Source organism: Plecotus auritus (genome assembly GCF_963455305.1).
Source record: "Plecotus auritus genome assembly, chromosome: 5".
Classification (NCBI taxonomy): Eukaryota; Metazoa; Chordata; class Mammalia; order Chiroptera; family Vespertilionidae; genus Plecotus; species Plecotus auritus.
In genome coordinates, this window is record NC_137776.1 from 58,579,363 (window position 1) to 58,606,769 (window position 27,407).

The 27,407-nt window shown below is 38.7% G+C and overlaps 1 protein-coding gene across 2 annotated transcripts in view; it reads left to right on the plus strand.

The window, feature by feature from the left end:
* ITGB6 (integrin subunit beta 6) overlaps positions 1-26,242 on the plus strand; it is a 132,151-nt gene extending 105,909 nt beyond the window's left edge. For both annotated transcript variants that reach the window (XM_080669081.1, XM_080669082.1), the window contains 5 exons: positions 4,707-4,929; positions 7,789-7,886; positions 12,557-12,676; positions 17,854-18,020; positions 24,097-26,242. In XM_080669081.1, coding sequence (XP_080525207.1) covers positions 4,707-4,929; positions 7,789-7,886; positions 12,557-12,676; positions 17,854-18,020; positions 24,097-24,195 — 707 coding nt within the window. In that variant the 3' untranslated portion in view covers positions 24,196-26,242. The remainder of the gene's footprint in view (positions 1-4,706; positions 4,930-7,788; positions 7,887-12,556; positions 12,677-17,853; positions 18,021-24,096) is intronic.
* The last annotated feature ends 1,165 nt before the right edge of the window (positions 26,243-27,407 follow it).

A 27,407-nucleotide genomic window follows, 5' to 3' on the forward strand; every position in this document is an offset into this window, starting at 1 on the left:
AATTACAGAATTTTTTGAAATTGAGAAAATTTTAAAATAGCAGAAATTTTTGTTTCAGATCCTTTGTAGATGTAAAATCACTTTATTTTAAGAATACATTATACCATATATAACATTACTACATAATCATTCTGCTGTATGTACATATATTTAAGTATAATCTATTAAGACGAGAATGACAAATGTGTTTATATACTTTAAAATGATATAAATTTGTGTTACAATCAAAATAGTAACTGCTGAATTTAAGCTCTCATGGCTCCCTTTTTCACATTGTCTGAGCAGGCAGCTTTTCAAAACAGAAAGCCATTCTCTTCAGAGAAAACTAAGCAAGTTATGTTTTCAAAACCACAGGGTCAGGAACATATAAAAGAGACTGATTTTCAGGAAAAAAGCCCTGAGGAAAGAAGCCTCAAAGAAGCCTAAGTTCTTTGAAAACCATTTGATACCCTTAGAAGTGTACCTATGTTTCCTTTCTTTGCTGCTGCTGCTGTTACTAGCAATAGATGCCTCTGAGGCTGCCTTCTTTCTTCCCCCCAGAAAGTGAAAAATTTAGGGTCTGTCTAGAGTGGGACACATTCTCTTTCTTTTCATTGAAAGGTGTATTTCCTTCTTTAATGGGTGTGTTTCCAAACCCACACCAGTTGGTTTCTTTGCACAAGATCCACACAGGACACAGTCTAAAGCCAAAGACCATCACCACGTCTTGGAAGGAGCATTTTCAGCAGAACCCCGGATTGCATTCCTACTAGACATCTTTTGATAAAATATGTGCTCAAAACATTTGAAATTACCTTTCAAAAATCATTAAGTGTAAGCTAGTACAATGTAATAGCAATGTTAACCCCACCTATATTTCACCTTAAATCTTAGATCGAAGAGATCTAGGACAGTAATAATTGCTGCACTGTGTTCAGCAACACAGTTCTTCCAGTGTCTTGATGGGTTTTCATTTTGTTTTGCATCATGCATGCAAACAAAAAGAAACTAAAAAATGTTTGACTTGATCTGTGCATTATAGTTCACAAGGTCTGACAACAGTACCTCCCTCTGTATCAGATACAGTGATTGCTAAAGAAATTCTATTTAGAAAATACAATTATTTCTTCAATTGGACTCGCAGAACTTCACCAATGCCAATTGCTTTCATACTTTGGGGGTAATTTATGATACTCAACCATTACCGTTTCTCAAAAGCTATTTTGTTTTTTAGTCACATCATAAAGGATGTTTGTTACTCTATTATTAGCAATTTCCCTTATAAAAAGGGATACTAAAATTAAGTACAATTATTCAAATTCAACAAATAGTTATGGAGTACCTACTATGTGCTTGGCCTTGTGAATGGACACTCTGTTGTTTCTAACAGAGCCCTGAATATGCTATAGCTTCACTTGTGTAGGCCTCCCTTATTTTACAACTGATATACTCTGCAGTGGCTACTTCTCTGAAGGCTACTGTCACAATGTTCTTTTTCAAGCCCCTTTTTCATCCATCTGTAAGCACTCACGGATACAGGACTCATGATTTTTTTTTCTTGCCCAAATTCCATTAGTCTTTTGCATTTTGGTTCTAGGAGATTGGAAACTCTAATGATATTATAGTAAAAAAACTTCCTGCCATTATGCTCGTCTAGTTATCAGCCAACAGCATTCCAGAAAGATCCATTCCTCTGAAAAGAGCCTGATAAATTTTTCTTGATTTTTGGTTATCATCTTTCTTCTACATAAAGCCATTATAAAGTTTTTGTTGTGGTCATGGTATGAACAGGTATTTAAGATAATTAGTTGTAGTGAATATCAATTAGCAACTTTTGTGACTAGGTAATGGTTCTGGAAGGCCCCCAGAAAGGAGGGTTTCTTAACTCTGAACAGAGCTCTTGAAAGGTTTTCTAAATCTCTGCCAGCCGATTCTTACATGAGATGATACACTTGGGCATTCCCAAAGCCTTTGGAGATGCACATTTCACTTGACAGTATTTATAAATCATATTAATGTTTCAGGATAAACTTCACTATAGAATTCTTTCCCTATCATGAAAGTAAATTTCTTCTTTTGCTGAGGAAGAAACAAAAAACAATTGCAGTTTAGAGGATAACTTACATATAAAAGTTAAACTAATGGTTTGGCCTAAATCACCTAACTATTCTTAGCTTTGAATTAATTAGTTCAATTATGAATTAAATAGGTTATGAAATGCAGTTGGGGTATGTCTTAATGTCATGGATCCAGCTAAATTTCAACTCTAAATTTCAACGCCAGGTCAGCATGGGAGGCACCAAAAAACATTATAATAAATACTTTATTATAATGTATTATAATGTGTAAAGCACATTATAATAAATACTTTATTTGTCACTTCATAGTATTTCATACAGTATTATGCGGCCAGATCCAAAAGGAGCTTTTCAGGACTGGATGAGCTGCTTGCCTGTAGCAAGTCTCCATCCTCCTTCAAGCTGTCTCTGCCCTGGGCTTCTGCAACATCTTCTGATTCCCCTCTTACCTCTGAAAGCATCCTTTACTTTGACTGCATTTTAAATTCTGATGCTCTCCAGGGAGTGTCTCACTCCATCTGCATCCCCTTCAGTGTTTGGCAAACTGTGGCTCGCGAGCCACATGCGGCTCGCGAGCCGCGGTTTGCCGCTCTGTTGACTAATGAGTTTGCTGACCACTGGGATAGGGGCTTAATCACAAGGAACAACAACAGCCTGTAATTATTGGAATCGAGAGTCTAGGTCAGTGGTCTGCAAACTCATTAGTCAACAGGGCGGCAAACCACGGCTCGCGAGCCACATGTGGCTCGCGAGCCGCAGTTTGCTGACCACTGCAGATGATCTACCTGATTCACAACAACTTCAACTGCCATCAAGCTTTAATGGATCCCAAACCACACGCTTCAGGTCCATATACATACATACAGTTGACCCTTAAACAACACATGCTTAAACTGTGTGGGTCCATAAATACTGTAAATGTATTTTCTGTTCTTTATGATTTTCTTAATAACATTTCATTTTCTCTTTATTGTATAAATACATTATATCATACATATAACATACATAGCAATTGTTAAGCAACTGTTATGCTATCAGTAAGGTTTCTTTCTAGTCAACAGTAGGCTATTAGTTGTTAAGTTTTTTGGGGGTCAAAAGTTATAAGCAGATTTTGACTGTGTGTGTTGGCGGGGGGGTGGTCAGCACCATCCCTAACCCCCGTTTTGTTCAAAGGTCAACTGTATTCAGCTGCCTACTAGGATGTCACACAGGTCGCTCATACTCACTCAACAGAATGAAAAATGAACTCATTTTGTCCCCACTCAAAACTTCTCCTCCTCCTCTGCTTCCGAGCAAACTGTTCATTCAATAATGAAGCACTACTCTATGCCAGGCACTGGGGATAAGACAGAGCATGAACTAGTTTCCATTCCAGGTCAGTGGAAAGCCCACCATCCAGCTAGCAGCCCAGTCTGGTCACCTGGGGAGGATTCTACCCCTCTATCTCTTCCCTCCTCTTCCACCCAGCAACGATCGCACCCACACCCTAAACAATTCCCTGGTTGCATACCCTTTCCTCTCCATTCCCAAAGATGCAGGGTCTGATATTTTCCAAACTGGTTTTCCCATCTCTAGTTTGACCCTCTCTACTGATGCCAGGACATTTCTAGAGACATATCTATCTGTTCAGGTCTCTCCCCTACTTAAAATTCCATAACTTTTGGGACAAAAGTTCTTACTTTAGTCCATAAAGCTTTCCATGATGTGATTTCTGACTTTTTGCAGACCTTTTCCCCCTCCCCTCCCGCCACACCTTTGGCTCTGTCTATATGAAACTACTGTGGGTATTACGCAGGTCACACGATGACACACTTCTGGTGTTAACCTGTTTTCTCTGCTTAAAATGCATGTCATTGTCTTCTATCTTCCTTCTACCTTTATCTTTCAAAATCAGCTCAGACATCACTTCCTCTAAAAACTTCCCAGATCTCTAGTCTAATTTGGAAACTCTTCCCCATGAGTATAACAATGATTATATTATATTGTATTTATTAGTAGTAGTATTTATTTGTCTGTCTCCTAACACTAGACTATAAGCTCAGGGGCCTTGTCTTATTTAATTTTGTATCACCATGCCTTATACAATATTTTGCACATGATATATGTCCAATTAAAGTTTGTTAAATAAATGAATTTGTTGAGTACTCACCGTATGTCTGTAGGACATCTAATGAGTGAATGCAGAGCCAGGAGACGGACACATTGTCTCACTGAGCACAACCATTGGAAGTAGATCTTATTCTTTCTATTTTACAGATGAGGTTTTCATGATCATCGAGATTGAGTGCTGTAAAGATGGGGTATTATCCAGGTCTGTCTTGTATCTTTATGCTATGGCACCCAAATTTAAAGCAAAATATTGTAAAAGCAATTATCTCTTTTCATCTGGCTATGAATTCTCTTTGATATAACATCAGGTAAGCAAGCTGGTCTTCAGTTAAGAGACCAGATCAATAAATAAATACAGTTAGCACAATATACTTCATAAAATATATCTACACTCACTCCCTTCCCTCCCTCCCCCCCCCCCAAGACACACTCACTTTTTTCTCCCTCATCGTTTTGATGGTGTTTAAAGGTAAACAGAAAAGATGGTGCCCCAAATCAGAAAGTGGTTTTGACCCTAAGAAACAGCGTTTTGTTTTACAGATAACGGCGACTGTGACTGTGGCGAGTGTGTGTGCAGGAGTGGCTGGACCGGCGAGTACTGTAACTGCACGACCAGTACGGACTCATGCATCTCTGAAGACGGGGTGCTCTGCAGCGGGCGAGGCGACTGCGTCTGTGGCAAGTGTGTTTGCACACACCCCGGAGCCTCAGGACCGACCTGTGAACGCTGTCCTACCTGTGGCGATCCCTGCAACTCTAAACGGTAATGTCTCAACTTTCTTCAGTCCCCTTTGTCCATATATTTCCTGATGATCCAAGTCATAGTGACACTTTATAAACTCAGACCTCAGGTTCTTTTGCTGGATTTGGTCTCCAAGTATCCGCGGAAACACACAGCCTGGAACGCCAGTCCTTCACTGGCCTCTCTCTCAGTCCTGATTACCCAGGACCACAATGTCACATTTCTGCTAGAAACCAGCAGGGGAAGCTGAGCCGATGTCCCACACTGATAATATCAGATCACCTCTCAGTTACAAAGCCAGCCACACAGAAGGAGTGCCCTGGGGGTAGACTGACGACACCCACATTCAGTATTTTTTCAGGGGAAACAGATAAACTTCTTATCTAGAAGTTCATAGCCTGACCTTACTGATTCATTCCTATCTATAGACCCATGAAAGCAAAGTGGCAGAAACACAATCTTGGCTTTCAATTTTCTTCCTTCTTTACCACTCATGCTCTTTGGCTCCTTCCTTTGGTTATCATTCTGCACGACTATTGGGTATTGTGTAATCTTTCATACCAAATGAACAACAACAAAAAACAAAACACATTTTCTTATTTTCCAATAAAGAAACTATTTCTTTGGTTGTCAGCTAGCTTTTTTTTTTTTGCTTTTTTTTTGCTTTTTTTTTTTTTTTTTTTTTTTAGGGAGAGCAGGAGTGAGAGAGAAACATAGATGTAAGAGTGAAACATTGATGGCTGCCTCCTGCACAGCCATTACCAGGGATCAAGCCTGAAACTTGCGCATGTGCCCTGACTGGGAATTAACTGGCAACCTTTCAGTACACAAGACCATGCCCAACCAACTGAGGGCTGACAGCTAACTTCTTAATGGAAGTGGGACAATATTTGTAGGTTAAGTGAAACAAGTCTCCAAATTCGCTGTTATGACATTGCAGTGCATGATGTATTTTGCAGCAAACATGCTTAAACACCTCATATTTTCATTAACTTTGGTACCCCAAATGATGGCATTTGCATTTCTAATGTAAATGAAGTAAAAAAATCAACATTCAGTCAGTGGTATTCACCATTCAGGTGTTAAAACTTCTCTGTCACTGTGCCTGGACATATGTCAAGAGAAGGATGGGGACATAGACTTAGATGAATAGAATTTAAAGTAAAATGTCCTTTTAAGATGTTTCTTATATTATTTTTCTATTTTGTCATCTCTGTAAACATGATTCAATCTTAAATCTGATTTATAAGATAAGAAATGCATAGTCAAGTAGATTAAATTTGAGGAATCAGAGTGATCTTTGTGGTATTTACGTTAGTTTTAAGATAAGTCCATTCTTCCATTTATTCACTCATGCATTTATTTATTAAGTAGGTATTAAGTACCTTCTCTAAGCCAGAAATCATGCCAGAATCAAATGGATTGTATTCAAATGGGCACACAGTGATGACAGGACCTGTTATAGTTTCTACCATTACAGGTGCTGAGAATCTAGTGGGAAAGACAGATATTTTTAAAAGTAATGATGATGAGTGTGCTACAAATATCAAGGGAAATACTTTGAAAGGTAAATGATAGTCTAACCACTATTCTGTATATCTGAAACTAACAGAAAATATTGTTGTAGGTAAACTGTAATTGAAAAATAAAATTTAAAAAGAACAAAAATAGTTATGATGATATCTGGGCTGACAGTTACAACAGGAGATATATAGGGTGCTATATGGCAGGAACTGTATGTATGACAGGAGATAGGGCTCCCAGACTAGCTTGGGCAGCCATCAATGAGATGCCCAAAGGGGTAGAGGTTCTAAGGGCTTCCACAATCTCCAGCAGCCCCCTGCAAAGCCACTCCATATAAATATATAACATAGATAAATGCAATATGCACGCAATGCAAGGAAACTCTCAGACAAGACTTCTATCCCCACTCCCACATAGATTGCGCTGCTCTTAAGCCCTTCCTACAGAGGAACTCGGAGGCTTCTACTGCAAGGGAACTAACTGGGAAGGGTCATGGAAGACTTGTCTGAGGAAGGAGGTTCCAGCTGAGATGTGACAAGGCATGGGTGGGGGTGGGGAATGTTTCCAGCACTTACTAGTAGAAGAGTGTACATGTCCATGGCCAGAGGAAGAGAGAGGCACCATGATGTGCCCACAGTAAGACAACATTTGCTGTTTTGGGTTACTCCAAACGCAATCTGTTTGTAGTGATTTTCAGCACAAGATAAATTCAGGATCAAAGTTTTACTTTGCTATAGAGACATCATTACAATGGCTTAATTCCTGGGCTATGCTTTGGGAAATACACTTTTCTATAAGTAGCAATCTTTATTAAAAAGCTTGTATTAATGCAGACCCAGTCTACAATCCTTACCTTTTGAAAATACCCCTGTCAAGGCTTGGATGCATTCAAAAGAGTTACAGGAAAGTGAATCTTAAAAAAAGTCATTCATGACATAGATGAAGTTTTGTTAAGATACAGACCATTTCTGTCAGAAATTCAGACTTTGTCTACTCTGTAATTATATTTTAGCAGCCTAAGCCCTTCCCAGGAAAAATATAAAATGAAAACATAGCAAAATAAAATACCAAAATAATTGGGGGGTGGTTTTTTGTTGACTTTTATTTTTCTAACTTAAACAATCATTAGAGATAATGAGGATAGTAGCTATTATCAGGGCTGGCTCAGGGAACATTGATTACTGAGTGGAATTCAGAATAAAGCAGTTTCCTCTTGGACATCACCCAACTACCTTTGAAAGTAACAAAAGGCACCGTCCTCTCTGAGACCCGCCTTTAGCATGTACCACAGTAACAGCATTAAGCACTATCCCAGCTGCCAACATGAACTGATAAACTGTTGAATAATGTTCCCAGGAGCTGCATTGAATGCCACCTGTCTGCAGATGACCAGGCCAGAGAAGAGTGTGTTGACAAATGCAAACTAGCTGGTGTGACCATCAATGAAGAAGAAGGTTCTGCTTGTCTTAAATTGCTTTCCTTTTCTTTGCATAGTTCTTGAGAGGCACCAACTCTGTGGTGGGCTTTCCAATAGCTGGACTTCATTTGTACCAGGGCATTCATTGCCTCATATTAGTTATTAAGGGGAAATGTATTCCATAAGGCTAAACACCAGGTGGTTGGGGATACAAGACATTTAAAGTCATGGCTATTCTATTTGACGTCAGCTCTGTGGGCAAGTTCACCTCTCCTTAACAGATACAACTATAGAGAATTCCAGAATGCTATATTGTTTGAATTAGAAGGAAGAAAATTGAAGCAATACCTAAATGTTAACCCCCATGCCTGAAATTGTCCCCTATTATCCAATTGCTATATTTCAAAATAGGACAAAGCAAGTTATACTATGGGCCTCCTGATAGAGCCCTCAGACACCGGGCAGTTTCTGATTAGTGGACCCATTTTCTTCCTCTCCCCTCTGTATGCTTTTACTCCCAACTTTCCAAACATGGGCTCTACATGGGCATCCTCAATTCTCCGTTGTCTCACTCTCAGAATATGAGAAGGGCCTGTTACCTTTAACTGCTTAGCAAGCCCTGCTCTTGTTTTCACCTGTCATTTTTAAACGTAATTACTTAAAATTATATTTTTTTCTCATGGCAAATTGGCATCTCAAATATTCAAATGGGCTGTGTTTTAGCTGGAAAAGTAATTTGTGGACATTAAGACAAAGAAGATGACTGACTCCTCTCAAAGGGACAATCTGAGGGGATTGGTGTTTCACCCACCACACACTCTGCGTTATTATGCTGTTCAGCTAGAACGGCTGCTCTGCACGCTGTACAGATGCCACCAAGATGTATCTCAGGCGAAGTGGTGTAATCAAGACAATAATTCATGACACACTTGAATATATGGAATCAGAATACCAAAATTAATCCATTTTCAAGGAGGAATAAGTTAGTGGCATTTACATTTTTTTTTTAAATTACCTACATTGTTTCAAACTTGAGATCTCTGACTGTGCACTATTGAATAACCCTAGATGAAAGGGCCTGATTGGTGCTCATAAAACCCCTCGTCTTTGTTTTTTCTGGTAAATAAAGAAAAATGTGCCAAATAGCTGTAAATTGGACAAAATGGTGTATACCTTACACCGATACCGAAGGTAAGATGCTGTGAGAGTACTCAGGAAAGTGGCATTTGTGGACTGCCCAGATTAGTAACTAGTACAAATCTCAGCATATCCTTCTGCCTTCATTTCACACCAACCATTTGGGATATTTACCAGATATTTCCAAGAAATGACTAAAAATTGCAGAAAATGCCCTGAAAATGACTAGAACCCTATGCAGTAGCAGCCGGAGAAATCTAATGTGCTGAGGGGAAAAGGCGAGTGAACCTTGGAAACATGGAAATCGTGAACAGAGGGTTACCATATTTAAATACACAATTTTCTAAGTACATAATCATAAGTGCTTAGAAGACTAAATCTCAAGTGGCATTTAAAATATTTGCATTATTATTTTTTGTATTATCTTCAAAAGAGGGGAATGCAACTATTTCTAACTCAGAAATTAAAAACAATAATTGCATTTCTAATACCATTTAAAAGCACTAATCTCGATGAATTTAAGAAAAATATGTATTCATTAGCCTGTGAATTAAAAAGTCATTTTTCTAATAAGTCCTATTTCAAGTTACTCACCCAGTTAACTTATTGATCATATCACCTTGAAATTATCACAACATATTTGTCCTTCCACGGGGTCTTTATCAGCCCTTCCTTCCCCAACTAGGACATGGAGGTAACATAAGTATAACTTTATAATCCAAATAAATCGTTCCCCACCTGTGCTATGGTGATTTGTGTGAGCATTTCCAGGGACATGCAGTTTAATTTTACTTGATCCATTTTGCAGAAAGAGACATTGTTCATTTACCCCAACATTCATGTACTCGGAGCTTTGTTGCTTAAACCGTGTTCCATGGGACACTAATTCCAAACATGTTAAATGGGAAACTACGCACCCATGGCCACATGAATTTTGGAAATGGGAAGCTACACCTTTTGTTTCCTTAAAGAACTCCTTAGAGTTCCTATGCACATGATGTTAAATGTACATTGCAAATTTTCAGGAGAGGCAAAGAAAGGTTGCTATACTTAAATACACCATATTTTAAGTACTCACACTTATCAACCACAGAAGCCTTTTTTTCTGCTTGGGAAACTGTTTTCTCTGAGAACTACTGACTTGGCCCCAGAGCAGAGGTCTTAAACACACAGTTATCTTGATTCAGTGGTGCCGGCGGTTTATGTTTTCCACATTTTTCCTAGACCTCCCTAGACCCCAGCCTCCTCACTCCATTCTCACATTTCTTCCTTTTCTAAGTATGATTTCATGGACTGCCTGAGATCTTATTTTCCTTGTATTATTCTAGCACAGCACTGCTGACACTCATAAAGGTGGGGGAAAAAAGGAAGGTCCATTTCTTATGAACAACAAAAGAAAACCTTAGCAGCTAATTATGCAAATCTCCAGCCCAAGCTGGACCCTTACATTGCACATTCAATAATACCATTTTAATACCCAAACACTGTGAAGCGGGCCAAGTCTAAAGTCATAACCGTCATGAAAAGGAGTGGTGAAGTAATTAAAGCAAGAAGGGAGTCATGACTCAAAGGTCATATTAGCAGTTCCATTAAAACTTAAATAATCCTGGCCAAGTAAATTAAGCCTCCCTGTGCTTTGACATAGCTATTTAAAAGAAAATAAAAAAAGTAGGATTAATATTACTGAAAGGAGTATTATAAGCTATCCACATATTTTCTACCTGAGAATAAAATGTTCCATTAAGTAAGCTCGAGAGGAACAGAGTGGGTATGCGCTGTCGTGGTGGAGAGAGGGAGGGAAGGAGAAAAACAGTCTGACAGGAAATGGCATACTTCCCAAGGCTGGATAAATCCTAGTTCACCGAGTGGTGTGGCAGAAGGATGTGTGTTGAAGGCCATCTAGAAATAACCAAAGTATGAATTATATATAGACAGTTCTGTTGGTATCAAGCATATGAAATAACACAAATTACATTAATCAAGTGTTGCCCGGAGGTTCCCAAATCTCTTAATTAGAATCACCTTATTAAAAATACTATTAAACAACTCACTCAAATACAAATGCCTGTGTATACTGATGACCTCCCAAATCAGAATGCCCAGGGTTGGGCCCCTGAAATCCATATTTCCAGAACTCCCAGGTGATTTAGGTAATCATAAACATTTAGGAATGACCAAATGAGAATGATTTGTAATTAGATTTCTTAATATTCCTGTGTGCATTAATAAGATTTCTTAATATTCCTTCTAGTGGACTCAAAAACACTTAAACCTATCATCTGAAATCTTAGTAATAATACTAAAAGTTTTACTAGTCCCTGTTTTCATAGATAATATAGGCATACCTCTCAGATCCTAACGTGAGATTTTTATCTTAGAGATTGAATGCAAAATAGCTTATATATTTCTGTCTTTCTATGAGTATGGCAATGCTGAACAACAACAACAAAAATCCTATTAAGTTCTCTTTGTTAGAGTCAGAGCAACACATATAGATTCTGTTTCATTGAAATCCTTTTTTATATTTAAGCACTGAGAAAAGTTATAGGTCTAGCAAGAGTATGTCCAAGATTATCTGGGACAGTCCTATTTTAATATTCTGACCCACTAAGTCTTAGTATACTAAAACTGGATTTGTCTTAAAATTTTAGGTTAATAACAAACAATCATTCTATTTACAGGTTTCCGTAAAAATGTTTGTAACTATAACAATAAAAAGCCTCCAACTTGTAACATAGCAGAACTTAAAGCAAGTTGTTTTTAATTGGGAAAATGCTATATAATTTTGGCATAGATGCAGGCCATTAGAATCTCTGATAAATAGTATTAACATCTTTCAATTTCTGATATGAAATTCATTTTCTGCTTCTTGAATAAGCTCAGCAAGAAAATAATTTCTATTTGGAAAGATTTAAGGAAAAATTGATTTTTTTTTTTTTAAATTAAGAAAGGGGCTATGCTGAAGGGTCAATCAAACTGTTATCCTGGGTTCTTTTTTATCTGAGCTTTACCTTTATCTTGCTGGTCCCTGAGCTACATAACATTTCAATCTCTGTTTCCTGATAATAATATATATTTATTGTTGTGACACGGCATGGCCAGCAATCTTGACTAGGGCATTGTGGGAAAGCCCTCCCCTACCCCCTTAGAAGTACCAATATCAGTTTGGACTGTGTGGTCTCTTTCTGAAGTGTAATCTAGGCTTCCTCCCAGATGCTCTCAGCCAAGAAGAACACATAGCCCCCTCATTGCCATAATCAGGGCCATTCTATTCCCAAGACAGCTGGGCCTACCTGCCTTGAGGTACTTTTACTCTATTGAAATCCTGCCCCCATCAGTTTGATAGGTGCATTTGATGGTCAGCCCTGATTGACCACACCTGGAACTGTTCTTCTGGAATGTGAGTACAAACTAAAACCTCAGTCAGTGGGGAAAATCTTATGTCCTTTCTATTCCTATCCTGCAATGTTGAAATTTCCCTTTTGCATATTAAAACTCAATACTACTTTGCTTTCAAAATAACCTCTTTGGAAACTCATTTAACCTAATGAGTGATTCCTTTATCTGCAGACTTCTCAAAGGATAGTTCTGTTTCCTGTTCTCTACAAGGAGAAAATGAATGTCTTATTACATTCCTAATAACTACAGACAGCGAAGGGAAAACCATCATTCACAGCATCAACGAGAAAGGTGAGTGGTGTGCCTTTCATTGTCAATGGTAAGTGATACTACATGGGAGAGGAAAAAACAACCAGAAAGACACTTTGGGTAGCTTGCCAGGAAAGACATTTCCAAATTTTTGATGATATGCCTCTATTTTCCCAATGACTGAGAGGTTTGATAGGTTCTAATATCCCTTACTAAAACTAGATGACAAGATCATCCTCTCCCAGAAAGGCTGAATGCAATGTAATCGGAAAGTGTACCTTTAGGAAAGACTAATGGGAAGGAGCATAACAGCCTATGAGACTGAGTTTTGAATCAGGTGAACCTTGGTTCAAATCCTGCTCTGCCACTTACTAGCTGCTTCACATTTTGGAAGATACTTGCCTCTATTTCCCCATCTGTAAAATAGGAAACATAATACTCAGGGATTAAATGGAAACATGTACCAATTCATAACCTAGAGCCATGGGTCATTAGATGATAATGCCGAATCAAAAAGACACAAAGCAGGAAGTGCGGAAGTGATCTGAGTCCATTGCTTCTGTGGCTTTGCTTGCACACCAGCTTCTGGAGCCGCCTTGGGACTCCGGAAGCCCTCAGATAAAAACCGCATCTCCAGTGAAGAGGAGAAAGAAGTTTATACTAGAAGTTGATATAGAGGAGAGAGAATAGCGGGAAAGGTACTTTTGTTGAGAAGCTGTTAAACGTTAGGGAGCATCGGACTCACCTGAACCTGCAGGCCTGAGTGTGGCCTGGGCAACTCTGATACAGACGGCTTCAGGACTCCTTTGAGCGACTCTGCCTTAACAGCCTTGGCCACATTCTTGGATACTCACAGGTGCCCCACCTTTTCTGTCTTCAGTTAAGAATGTGTCCCTCGCCTGGCCAGCGTGGTTCAGTGGTTGTGTCGGCCTATGAACCAGGAGGTCATGGTTCGATTCTCAGTCAGGGCACATGTCTGGATTTCAGGGTCCATCCCCAGTGTGGGGCATGCTGGAGGGAGCTGATCAATGATTCTCTCTCATCACTAATGTTTCTATTTCTCTCTCCCTCTCCCTCCATCTCTGAAAGCTATATATATATTTTATTTTTTTTAAGAATGTGTCCCTAAACCTTTCCAGCAGAAATGACAACTGCACTAAATCAGACCTTTCCAGACCTTGTCAGTAACTTCCTCCTCCTCCCCCATAAAGCCTGGAGCCTAAGTTCTGCCCCAGATAACAGCAGTGAAGGCAGGCTAGAAGGCACATGTGTTTTGTTGTTTGTGCTTGCTTGTCAGTATCTGACAAAATATTAAGTCCTAAATTTGAAACCAAGAGTATCAAACTGCCATCACTTCAGAGTGTAAAAACCAAAGCAATACCAAGGTAATCAAAAAATAAGTTTAAGACATTGAAACCAAGCAAGAGAATATGATTAGAAAAATGTCACATTGCAGGGCTAAGGGTCGGGAAGAGGCAAGATGCAAGGCTATGATTGTGACCATGACCTTGGAGCTCAGGTGGGCATAGTACAACTGGAGATGTGTTCTTGAGAATCTCATGTAAATAGACTTCTTTGAAATGAATATGTAAAATGCATCATAGACCATTAGTTAAGGAAAGTTAAGGTGAATTCTATTGTATAAGGAAGAATTATTTTACAGTAATTTTGTCACTGTCTGTCTTATAAAGTCAAATTCTTCAACTAGACCCACAGTTTGTGACTGTGGCGGTGGCTTTAGCACGTTTTTCTTAAATCAAAACCATCCCTTATAATATTAATTCCATTGGGAAAACGAGTTCCAAGCAACAAAAACAAACTTCCAAAATAGGGTCTGTTTTTAATTCGGGGGCTTTTGTATATAGTTGGTTTAATTTTTATTTTATTTATGTGTGTGTGTGCGCGCGAAACGTCCCTTTAGCTGATAAATGCCTCCTTGTTACTAAACTGTTGGTGTTTTTTCTTTTATTGTTCCACACAATCTGAGTGGCACATCAATAGGCCATCTTTCCAAGAGCACTCAGATGCCCTGAGCCTTTGCAGTTTTTTCTTCCCCCATGCTTTTGTAGTCAGTAGTCACCTGACAGCTCCAAGAAGGCTGCCTTCCTGGCAAATGTTGGCCTTCCTAGCTAGATAGGCCAGAGCTCTCGGGGCCCTGAGGGCAGAGCCCATTCCCAGGAGTCCGTAGTTCCCTCTCCCTTTAAGACCAGAGACACTTCGGACAGCTGGTGGGAGGCCTGGATAGAAAATAGGCAAAATGGGAAAAGAGGAGACGGAGCTTAAGAATTCCAAACAAATTGAAAAAGAAACCAAGTGAAGGGTTATCATCAGGGGTGTGTGGATGTAGGGAGAGCTTTGCTCATCTTTTTTTCTTACATCTGGAAAAACTTTCAAAGATAAGAGCCACATTCATGAGGGGCCAGGCAAGAATGATAGTTGGGAAGTCTTCCTGGCAGGGATGTGGGTATGGCTTCCAACTTGGCGGTTCCAGGCCCTTGCGGTCTTGAGGATAGAAAAGGGGGAAGAGTGAATTTGTTGTAGTAATAATAGCAACTCTCAGCATTGAGCCCTTACTAGTACCATATGCCAGGTATTATTCTAGATGCTTTACATGTATTAATTCATTTAATACCCTCAACAGCCATATAAAGCATGTATTGTTATTATTTCCATTTTATAGGTAATGAAATTGAGGCATAGAGAATTTAAATAATTGGTAGGCTTTGCAGCAATTATGTACAAACGCTGGTCCTGGAACTGGAAGTCCATGTTCTTAACTATTGTGCTATACTGCCTCCCACTGGCTGTATGATCATAATAAATATTTGAATCCCCAAAATATGTTAAATCAGCACTGTCCAATATAAACGTTAATGCAAACTACATATATAATTTTAAATTTCCTAGTAACCATATTAAAAATTAAAAAAGGTTTAAATGAATTTTAATGTTTTATTTAATCCACTATATCCAAAATGTTGTCATTTCGATGTGTAATCAATATAAAAACTTAATGAGATTGTTTACATTTTTTTCATACCAAGTCTTCGAGATTAGTGTGCATTTTGCATTTATCACACAATCTAGTTTGGAAAGTCACTTTTGTAGTGTTCAGTAGCCATATGTGGCAGACCTACAGACTGGCAGCATTAGAAACTCAGGTCCTTAGAATTAGGTGCCGTACTGACCTGGATTTTCTATTGTGTAATACTTGCTTTGGTACTTGGGCCAAGATCTTGTCTTGAGAAATGAATAATTCCCAATGATTCTAAATTCTTAAAATAATCATCTCTGCTAGGTCATGCTAATTCCTCCTCTTTTTATTCCCTAGTGGCGAGCCCTCCTAATTCACATTCTGGCTGCAGGGTCTTAGTAAGGTTCATCTTCTTTAAGCAAGAATATGCTATGCCCCACCCCAGACATTCTGTAGTCAAAGACGTAGCCAATATATATTCTCATGGACAGGCGCCTGCTGCTTTCTTTGCAGGAGTGTTGCTAACCTGTTAGAAGCAGCCGTGGTTCATTTGCTATGCTAGAAACAGTCTTTAGATCTTCACACTTTAGTTGCTATTTCATTAGCTCCTTTACTTATTTCTGCATAATCTCCTTACATGGTTTTTTGGCCAAATAACAAAGATGTGTGAGGCCAGGCATCACACTGTCAAGGGGTCATTAGTCCCGCTCAAATTCAGACCATCTATAGATTCTTACCTTGAAAGTAGCATGAGTAATCTGGGTGTGTCACTCTCCTTATTAAATATTGAAAAGCACTATGAGTTAAAATAAACTAAGCATGATTCATTTCCTCCTCAGATACCATGAATTTGCCTCACTTCTTGCAGAGGGAGGCGGATATTTAATGATAATTTTTATATGGGATATTTTTCCCCATGAAAGCAAGGGGAGAGCTTACTTATAATGTTTCATTAAGACTGTATCATCTCCCAGGCATATTGCAAGGATTATTAGTCATTCTGCTGTCAATGAGGGAAGGTACTGTATAATTGCAAAATTACATTAATATCATCAATAGTCAAAATAACATTTCATAGAATGTTCAAGTTAAAAGGACTATACAAAACATCTAATTTTCCAAACTTCCCTGAAGATAACAATCACTTGGGGTACTTTTAATAATAAAAAATATTTGGCTGCATCCGAGACCGACTAAATGAGAATCTCGAGGGAGAGGTCTAGGAAGCTGTGGGTTTAATCAGAATGAGCTCCTGGGCTTAACCTTATTTCAGGGAAGGAAGGGAACAGTAAAGTCCTACACCTTTGTTTTACAGATGAGGATTCTGGGGCTCAGAGAGATCAAAGGACTTGATGGGTTTAGATGGCTACTGTACTTCAATTCAGATAGGAATTGAACACACCTTTCCTGACCCCAGGCAAGAACTTTTCAGGACATCAAGCATTAGAGTTAAAATAAAACTGAAAGCCGTGATTCTCTTCTGTCTGTTAAAAATATTTTTTAATAAGAAATCAGCAGCAAGCCCTAACTGGTTTGGCTCAGTGGATAGAGCGTCGGTCTGCAGACTGAAAGGTCCCAGATTCGATTCCAGTCAAGGGCATGTACCTTGGTTACGGGCACATCCCCAGTAGGAGGTGTGCAAGAGGCTGCTGAACCAATGTTTCTTCCCCATCAATGTTTCTGACTCTCTATCCCTCTCCCTTCCTCTCTGTAAAAAATCAATAAAAATATACATTTTTTAAAAAAGAAAAGAAATCAGCAGCAGTAAGTAGGAAACTTTTCAGGAGGCAGGTTTCATATAATTTTGAATAAAATCTCTTAGTTTCAAAAAATAAAAGTAATTATGTGTATGTGTACACACACACACACTCATCCCATTTCTACTTTATCATATACCCAGAAGAGACTATGTTTAGTGATTAAACTGTATCTTATTTATGCTCCTTTAAATATTCCATGTGCATTAATTTTCACTCTTTTGGATTCTAACTCTGAGTCAGCCTTTCTAGTGTATAACCATTGGCTTTGAATAGCCAAACTGCTACTTTATCTTCTGTTCTACTTTGAAGGAATAGGGCTATCCTTCAACAAGTAACTCATTTAAAAATATTTTTTTCAGCAAAACAAAAGGTGTTACTATTTTCCCCTCTACTAGAGAAAAATATGGTTGGAAAACTTAATAACAAATGTTTATCAAAATGTTAATTGTACCATCTTCTTAATATAATTTTCTTTGTTCCCACAGACTGTCCAAAACCACCAAACATTCCCATGATCATGTTGGGGGTTTCACTGGCTATTCTTCTCATTGGGGTTGTCTTACTGTGCATTTGGAAGCTGCTTGTGTCATTTCATGATCGCAAAGAAGTTGCCAAATTTGAAGCAGAAAGGTCAAAGGCCAAGTGGCAAACGGTATGTGAACATGTAGGGGCTACTCCTTGTCTAGGGGAGAAAGTGTCTTGTAGAAGAAATGGGAAGTCAGCTTTCTTCTGCTCTAAAAGAGAGTTAGAACGTCATGCTCTTTCTTTGCTCCTCTCACCATGTCCTCAACAGCTTTGACTTCTGTTCTGCCTTGGAGACAAAGGAACCTCTGTCCACTAAGTGGGTCCCAGGCGGTCCTCATAGCAAGCATTTGTCTCTCAGTACAGTGGGGGATTTCCCCACACTGAAGAGTCTCCTTACTTATTAGTAGCTGCTTAAGGACATATATTTTATTTCTCACCACCAGGAGGACCCATCAGGCCCCATTTGATAAAGCATAGGTGCTGTGTGTACACATTTCCATAAACGTTTATGTTATAACTAATGGAATAAGAGTCATGAGTACTAGACAGTTCATGCCAATTACCATGGAAATATACATTACTCAAAATAGGTTACAAAGCAAAGTTGAGAAGAGTTTTTAAATACCATCCAGTTTTCCGAATATCATAAATTTCAAACAGCTACCTGAAAAAAAAACAATCCCAAAAGTATCAACCTTTAAATATACATACTCAATAGATAAAATTTATGTGTCCCCTCTTTACAGTAAGCAAACACAAACCAGGACTCCAATTTTGTGTGTTTCTTTTCCACAGGAGAGATGGTTACATTTCTAGAGGCCCAGAGAAACAATTTCATGGTTTTAATTTCATCTATCTCTAATGGTGTGTCCAGCTATCTAATAGCAATTATCTTACATTGCTGATTCTAAAAACAGTAATATCACAGGAGAAAATACAAGCCAACACAATGCTCCTGAGGGTTCATCGGCCCAGATTAATTGGTGTTACAAACACTTTTTTCTTTAAGTTTTTAGTGATATCTTCAATTCCTAGAGCAAATGGAATCTTCTGTTTTGGATAAATTTATCTTGATAAGGGATGTTTATATATTATGTAGTTATTTTAAAATAATCATATTATATGGTGCAGGACAAAGGACCAATAGAACAATTTACATACTTGATCTTCCCATTAAAAATGCCTTTATACATAACAACCAAATGAAATGTATGGATCTTATTTTGATCCTGATTTGAATAGTCAAAAAAAAAAATACGTGGTTTTTTTTTTTTACAACTGGGAAAAGGTTAATATAGACTGGGTATTAAAATGATAGCAACATATTGTGATTAATTTAATTAGGTTTGATAATGGCATGATGACTTTGCTAAAAAAATAATCCAGATTTTGGGGTGAATGAAAATGAAGCCTGGTTTGTCCTGAAATCATTCAGCCAAAAGAGAGAGAGAGAAAGTGAGTGATAGTTGAAGTAAGTGTGGCAAAATTTTGAAAATTGTTGAAGCTGGGCAATAGGTCTACAGAGGTTCATTAGACAGCTTATATCTTCTTTTGTATATGTATGGATTTTTCATAATTTAAAAAAAAAAACCTTTTCGTAAAGTAAATTGTGGGTTTGCATTGAGTATATAGTTTATCCATCCATAACAAAGTCAAATGTAACCTACAGGTTAGTTTGGTGACTTAGAACTTGAGGCCAAAGTATTGGGGCAGTTAACATAACCTGATCCCCTGGCCATTGCTGATTTAACTCCTACAAACTATCAAGCAAATGCCTGGCAATGGTTAGAAGGGCAACCAGACAAAAGAATGTCGTTAAGTTGGCATAAAAAACAACAACAACACGACAGCAGCAGTTAGTTTAATAACCACCAGCCCCATGAAATCATCTTCATATTCCCAATTTGAATGTAAGGAAACTGAGGCTCTGAGCGGTTAAGAGATTTCTCCAAGTATTGATCCCAACTGCAGCCTCTTCTTCCAAGCACAGCCTTGACACTCTGGGAAATAATAAGCAGGTGTTCCATGAATAAGCACTTGGGCTATTATGTGATATCTATCTACCAAGCAGCACATTTTAATGTTCTCATACAAAAGCATGATTACTGACATGCTTTTAAAATAACATTTTAATTAATAGTTAATTTCCCAAAAACATGAATTGTTTTCTCTTAAGATGTAGAACATGACTGAAATTCAAATGCTAAAATTTTGCCATTTCTACATCTAATATGGAACAAAAATACGCATTATACAGATTAAAGCATGAATGAAAAATGTTATTCCCTTGTTAAACTGAGTTTCTTTGAATAACAAATGTTTGATGTTCTTGACTAGATAATGACTGGATAATAATTATTCACTTGGATGCAAAAGAGATTTAACTCAAGTAATTCAACTCAAATTTCACTAATATATCCTATTGGAAAAAATGTTGCTCAGTGCATCCATTTTGTGATCTTCAATTTTATTCTGTTTTTATTAAAAATATATTTCTTCTTGAAGAATTGAATTTGACTGGTCTTCAAAACCCAGGGGACCTCCATATACTGCAGAGGTAGTTGGGTCTCCTGACTCCAAAGGTGACAGAGCTGAGGATGAAAAAGAGTTTCATTCTTGCCTCCTGGAACATGTCATCATAGCCATAAAGAAAGGTTACCTTTTACTACTTTTAAAAATAATGCCCACATCCACATTCTTTATGAAAACAGGGAGATATTTAAATTCATCTTTGATTAGACATTTTTTTTTCCTAGGATGACAAGTCATTAACTAGAGGCAAAGAATGTTCAGTCTGACATTTCTAGCAGTCATGGATTGATTTTGTACTGTACTAAACAAATCAGGTCTGCGTTTGGCAGTTAGGCAATCATTAAGAGAGCTGTGGGTCATGACAGAGAGCTTTCTTATTACCACTTTTTCAAGCTCTAAAAATGTGCCGTTGCATTTGCAGAATCCACAGCCTAAATTAGTACCCCCAGATGCCTGGGGGGATTAGCCTAGTCACCCCAGATGGTTGGGGGAAACACAACCTTGTCAAGAGAAGGAGTTGCAGACTCACCTGAAATGGAACCAGACACAGCCTGTGTCTCAGCTGAAAATCTTTTGTGGGAAGTTGCCACCTGCATGGCACTAGAAGAGGCAATGTCAGACATTGTCACATTTCTTGCTGTCAACAAAACCCGGGTTGAGCTCATTCTGCTGAGCTCTGAGCATCAGTTGAGGGCAGGGAACACTCTCTTCTCCCCAATATATACTTGCTCTTTCTTTTAAACTTCCACCTTACCCTCCTACTACAGTGGGGTCTGCTTTATCCACCATCACCTATTAGCGTGCCCAGGCCCTACAATTAGCTTTGCAAAAGACTCCCAAAATATTATAGGCCTGAATAAATGAAGTTGCTTAAAAATATATAGAATGAAAACCACACAATCAAAATTACACATTCAACTAAGTGTTTACAAAATAGCATTGTATAATCAATCAATCAATCGCAACTCATCATCTCCTTTGTAGTGCATATAAATGACATTTAGAGTGAGATGGGATGAATTTCAATTTGTTTGACATGATATGGGATAGGGCCCCCAAGAGAGTTCCTCGCCCTTCGCTGATCCAAGCTGGCCCTTCTCATAGCCATTTACTCTGAATTTCAGAGTACCTTGCCTTCTCCCTAAGCCACTCTCTTCCTCCAGGCCGGTGCCCCTACTCATTATCCTCACCCTGCCCTTTTTATTTTTTCTGTCTTTCCTCTTCATTTCATTTCTTATTCTTCTGTAACCAACTTAAACTGAATAGCATATAGTCTCTTAAACTTAATAGAATTCCATGTTTTTGTTTGCAAATAATACTCTACCTGCATCTAAGAACACATTAGTATGCTCGTCACCCTCCAAATTTCAAGTTCTTATGGAAGCCGAACGAAGTAAGAACTGGAGGGCCCTCAGGTTTATCCAGGTTGACCTCAGGAGCAGAGACTATAGGAGCAGAGGTTCATTAGATAGCTTTTATCTTCAGTACAGCTGAAGTCTTGTTTTCTATCAATAAAGTAGTGCATTTCCAAGTGACTTAGCCTTCACTCATCATCCACCACCAAAGAGCCTCTTTTCTGTTTGCCCTCATGACTGAGATAGCATCTCACTCCAAAGGCCTGAGCAAAAGTGACATGTTACTCAGTCTGGGGTCAGACCACTGGCTCTGGGCAACAGAGAAACAGGTGCAAGTGTTATTCCTCCTCAAAATGAAGACACTGTGGTGAATCCAAGGGCAACAGGTGGGAGAGACCAGGGAGTATTTTTCATTTTATTGAGGTCTTCTAAGAGCTGAGGAAAATGTACTTAGAAAGCCAATATAATCATGTTTTTTCAGATCTATGATTGGAAATTGCTACCATTTCTACAGTTCATGAAATAAGGAGACCAAAGTATAAGATTTAGCAATTTGGAGGCTCCAAGATGATATCTGGACTCCATGCATACTCAGAAATAGGCTTGGGAATGTTAAGAGTACCAAAACCCTGGGGGAAAATATCTTTATTACACTCTCCAGGACATAAAAGGAAAGCAAGTTCCAAATAGAAAGAGCTCTAAGTTAGAGCTAATAAGAAGAGGCAGCATTTACTGGGAACTGTCTGCCAGGCACTGTGCTAAAGTACATTACCTCGTAGATAAGGTAGGCATTTTGGCAATCTCTCTTATAGATAAGGACACCAAGGCTTGGAGTTGCTTAAGTAAGGTCACACAGTGCTGCTGGATTTGAACCCAGGCTGTCTGACACCTGAGCCTCTGTGGTCAATCTTGGAAAGAAGGAGAAAAGAGACTGTGCCTTACCCAGACATCTTGTGCCTGCCAGGAGCAGTTAAACCAAAGAAGAGAAATAGAAGGAACAAGCGTGGCATTTCTTTAAACACCTAGAAAGCCTTGGTCCTTCTGGTCCTGGTGACAGCCCCTGGAAACATACAGCCCAAACAGCACAGCTGGATGATCCAGGCATCAGTACCCCACCTCTCACTGCCCCAAGGGCATACGCATCTTGCCCAACCTGCCTTGGGACCTGTGCTCCTTCACGAGTGCAGTGTCGCAAACACCCAACTTGTGATCCTGATTCAAACACTAGATAACAAAAGCTGCCTGGTTCTTTCTCCAGCCAGAGCAGGCAGTCACTGTCCTGGGAATCTTTCCCTGCTTCTCCCAAGCAGCTAGCCACTCCTATTTCTGAATTTTGACCTCATTTTAGCAAATTATTTGTGCCTTTGTTTGATGCCTCTCACCAGAAACACATTTCCTTTTTTTTTTTTTTTTTTAATATATCTATTTTTATTGATTTCAGAGAGGAAGGGAGAGGGAGAGAGAGACAGAAACATCAATGATGAGAGAGAATCATTGATCAGCTGCCTCCTGCATGCCCCACACTGGGGATCAAGCCCACAACCAGGGCATATGGCCTGACGGGGGATCAAACTGTGACCTCCTGGTTCACAGGTTGACGCTCAACCATTGAGCCACACCAGCCTACCCAGAAACACATTTCTTCTTCTTCTTTTTTAATTTAAATATATTTTTATTGATTTCAGAGAGGAAGGGAGAGGGAGAGAGAGATAGAAAATTCAGTGATGACAGAGAATCACTGATTGGCTGCCTCCTGCATGCCCCACACTGGGGACCAAGCCTGCAACCCGGGCTTGTGTCCTGACCAGGAATCAAACCTGTGACCTCCTGGTTCCTGGGTCGACGCTCAACTGCTGAGCCACACGTGGCTGGGCCACATTTTTTAAAGGCAGGTACTACTGTGTCATTCATCTTTGTATGCTCACTTTTTTCGTTTTTTACTTTACATTTTACTTTGAGTCATCTATTGGTTCATTCTATTCATTCAATAAATAACCGAGTGCTTACTATGAACTGGGCACTGTTTTCAGTACAGCTAAAGTCTTGTTTTCTATCAATAAAGTAGTGCATTTCCAAAAAGGGTAAGATTTTTAGAATACACATATGGGGCTAGTTCTGCATATTAAAAAATAAAATGAAGATGTATTAATTTTAAAATATTAAAAGTATAACATCAAAATTATTCAAATGGCTTTCAAGATTGAGACTGACTCTCTTTTTCCAATAGGTAATGTACAATGGAATTATTTAGATATGTTAAAACAGTGTAATAACAAAATGTACATACTTTCATTTGAACATCCTTTTTATTTTTAGGGAACCAATCCACTGTATAGAGGCTCCACCAGCACCTTTAAAAATGTAACCTATAAACACAGGGAAAAACAAAAGGTGGACCTTTCCACGGATGGATAGAACTACTTCATGCACGAAAAATGTCTGTTTTACTGATATGAAATGTTAATGCACTGCTTAGTTTTTCTTTCTTTGTTGCTTCAAAATGAACTTGGTTTAAGATAATAATAGGTCATTTGGAAATCAGTCTTTCTCTGTATGAAGGTTAGAGACTATGTTGGCAGGTTCAAAATAAGAAGAGAAGTACCTTAGCAAAGGGGTGACTTTGGGGATCATTTGAGGAATACTCACTCTGTTGCATTAATGCCTCAAAAAATCATCAGAATGATTCATGGGAGCTTGATCTGCATTTGAAAAATGTTTGAAATTAGAATCTCATTTGTATCCGGAATATAGCTACCTGAGGTCTTTGTCTCAGCCAAGTCACAAGGCCCATTTATCCCCCTTACATATGCACATTCGCCAACTTATTCCAAACTTTTAGTAAATGTGCCTTTCCTAACGGAGGATTTTATTTATTTATTTTATTTTTTTGTCTAAGAGATTCTGATTTTACTTCAGCTGAAAGAATGCAATTCTCTAAAGAAATCCCAAATGTAAGAATGAAAATTAAGTGTTAATTACTGTGAATTTGTCTGAACCTAAAAGTCAGATACACAAATAAGTGTTTTATTTGTTTTACAGATGAGGAAGAAATAATTTATAACTTTAGGAAGTCGCCAGTAAAAAACACACAAAAATAACAAGCTTATCATTTAGATTATTTTCAGTTACTTACCCCAAAATAAACTTCTACACTCAGATCCCCTCTTCCTTCTGAGTCTTCAAACTATTGCTTCTCCCAAATTTCTCAATCCATTTTACTCAGTTTCACAGTCTTCTAACCCCTGTAATTGCCATATGAAAGTTTTAATTTCTTGTTAAAGAATTACTTTAAATGGTTAGTTTATTCAACAAGAGCTCCCATATTACAAAAGGAACAACATTTTAAGTGGTTTTAAATCAAGCACATCGAGAGTACAAAAGTCTCTCGTGCGTAATGGGTTTCCTTACCTATATTCTTTTCCCACTTGCATAACCTAACTTGACATTTCAGCTGCATATGGTAAATATGCATGATATATTTACTTTAAAAAGTAAGATTTTACTTGCAAAATACATGGGGGTGATTAAGGATCCTTAAATTGACTGAAGAGATGGACATTGCAGAATAACATTTCTTACAGTAAATACTACTTTACAAAGCACGTTCTTCTCCTCTGATCCTCGTAAGGAAACTAGGGTTCAGAGAGTAAGTAGAACTGGTCCACGATCCAGACCTTCTAGCTCCAAACCATGTCTTCTTTCCACAGCATGAGGCTGACTCCTTCGTCAGTGAAATGATAGAAAGATCTTGTGAGTTAAGCAGCAACTCTCATTTGCTGGACAGAACATACAGCATTTAGACTACTGCATTACAGGTGAAGTCTTGTACTTTTGTGCCATGTTTAATACCTTTGAGTAAATTACAATGTGAAGTCTTTCGCTACGTGGAGAGTTCATTCTGTAATGGAGGCTTCACGCTTATCCACTGAATTGGAGCAGATTTCTCTATGGTAAATCTCATCAGTCTTACAGGTAGATCTGTACACACTGATTACTTGGAGACTGTTTATTTCTGGTTTCTTAATAACTCAGGTAAATCTCACACTTGTGGAGTACACAGCTATAGTAAACAATTACTAAGCAATCACCTTGGAAACCTGAAGGGCGGATGTGCCCCCTACTTCCCGACTGAAGCCCAAGGTCTGGGGAAATCTAGAGCAACAAGGAAGTTGCAATTCTGATGGCACAATCATAGTATTCACCTCGACATGTGACATTTCTGTATTATTACTGGAATGGGATTTTAGAAAATATAAGTTTTCCTCCTGTGTATATATAGAGAAGATTTTGCTATTTGTCTGAATACTGTTTTGACCCAGGGCTGGACCTTGAGAAGGCCAAAACATTAACAGTAGTACTTCTGTTCACTGAAGAGTTATGTTACATGAAGATAAGATGGGTTTTGTAAGTTGTTTTATTGTATTTTGTGTTGACATAAATAAATATGGTAATTTAAACAATGAGCCATAGATGGTTGATAATTCCTTTTATTTACTTGGTACAAAACCCCCTTCTTGGATTTCTGGATCCCTGTGTGACCTGCCCTGACCGCCTTGCTGATCTGACTGGGGCCAAGGAGAAGAGCAGAAAGAGGCAGCCACGGGACGCAAGAGACAGCAGAAAACAGGCCGTAATTTGCTGCCTGGTTATAACACTACCATTATGAGGCCTTTTAAAACAGGCCTGGACATTACTGCATATTTTGTGAAAATAGGGTTAATGTTATGGGTTGAATTATGGTCCCCACCCTAAAACTCGTATACTTTCATATGAAAGTTTTAAACTAACCCCCAGCACCTCAGAATGTGACTGCGTTTGGTCATATGGTATTTAAAGAGGTAATTAAGTTAAAATGAGATCATCAGGTTGGGCCCTGATCTGTTGTGATTGGCACCTATATAAGAAAAAGAGATTAGGACACAGAAGTGCCCAGAGGGAAGACCACACAGAGGCACCGGGGGAAGACAGCCATCGGCAAGCCAACGAAAGAGGCCTCCGCAGAAGCCAGTGCCTTGATATGGGACTTCCAGCCTCCAGAACTGTGGGCAACTGCATTTCTGTTGTTTGAGCCATCCATACTGTGGTGCTTTGCATGGCAGCCCTAGTGTACTAATGCAGGCAGGTACTGCCATTTTTCTGGACATCCATTTGGCAGATTCCATGGTGCCATGCTCATTTTCCTAATCAGAAGAAAAACAAAACAAAACACAGAGATAGGCCAAATACTAACGAAAAAGTCAGCCTAGAAAAAGTCATGTCTTAGAAAGGCCTATTCCTTACAAAAGGAAAGAGAAAGTCCGGTCAAGGGTAATTTTGTGCTGAAACACACTAAGGCTTGAGGTCTGGAAATCCACAAACCGCCCCCATTTTGAGGAACACGAAGTTCCTCAAAGTTCCTTTATTTTTCCATCTGTAAAATGGTGCCAATGCCTGTCTCTTTTAGGAACTCTAACAATACCTGACACCCAGTAGGGGCTCAATAAAGCCATTCACTCAGTATTTTTAAGTATCTAGTATATGCCAGACTCTATTCTTGGGCTTATGCACACAGCAATGAGCAAAATAAGCAGCTCCCATACTCCCAAATGGAAGAGAAGATAATAACAATTACATGCATGTTACCAGAG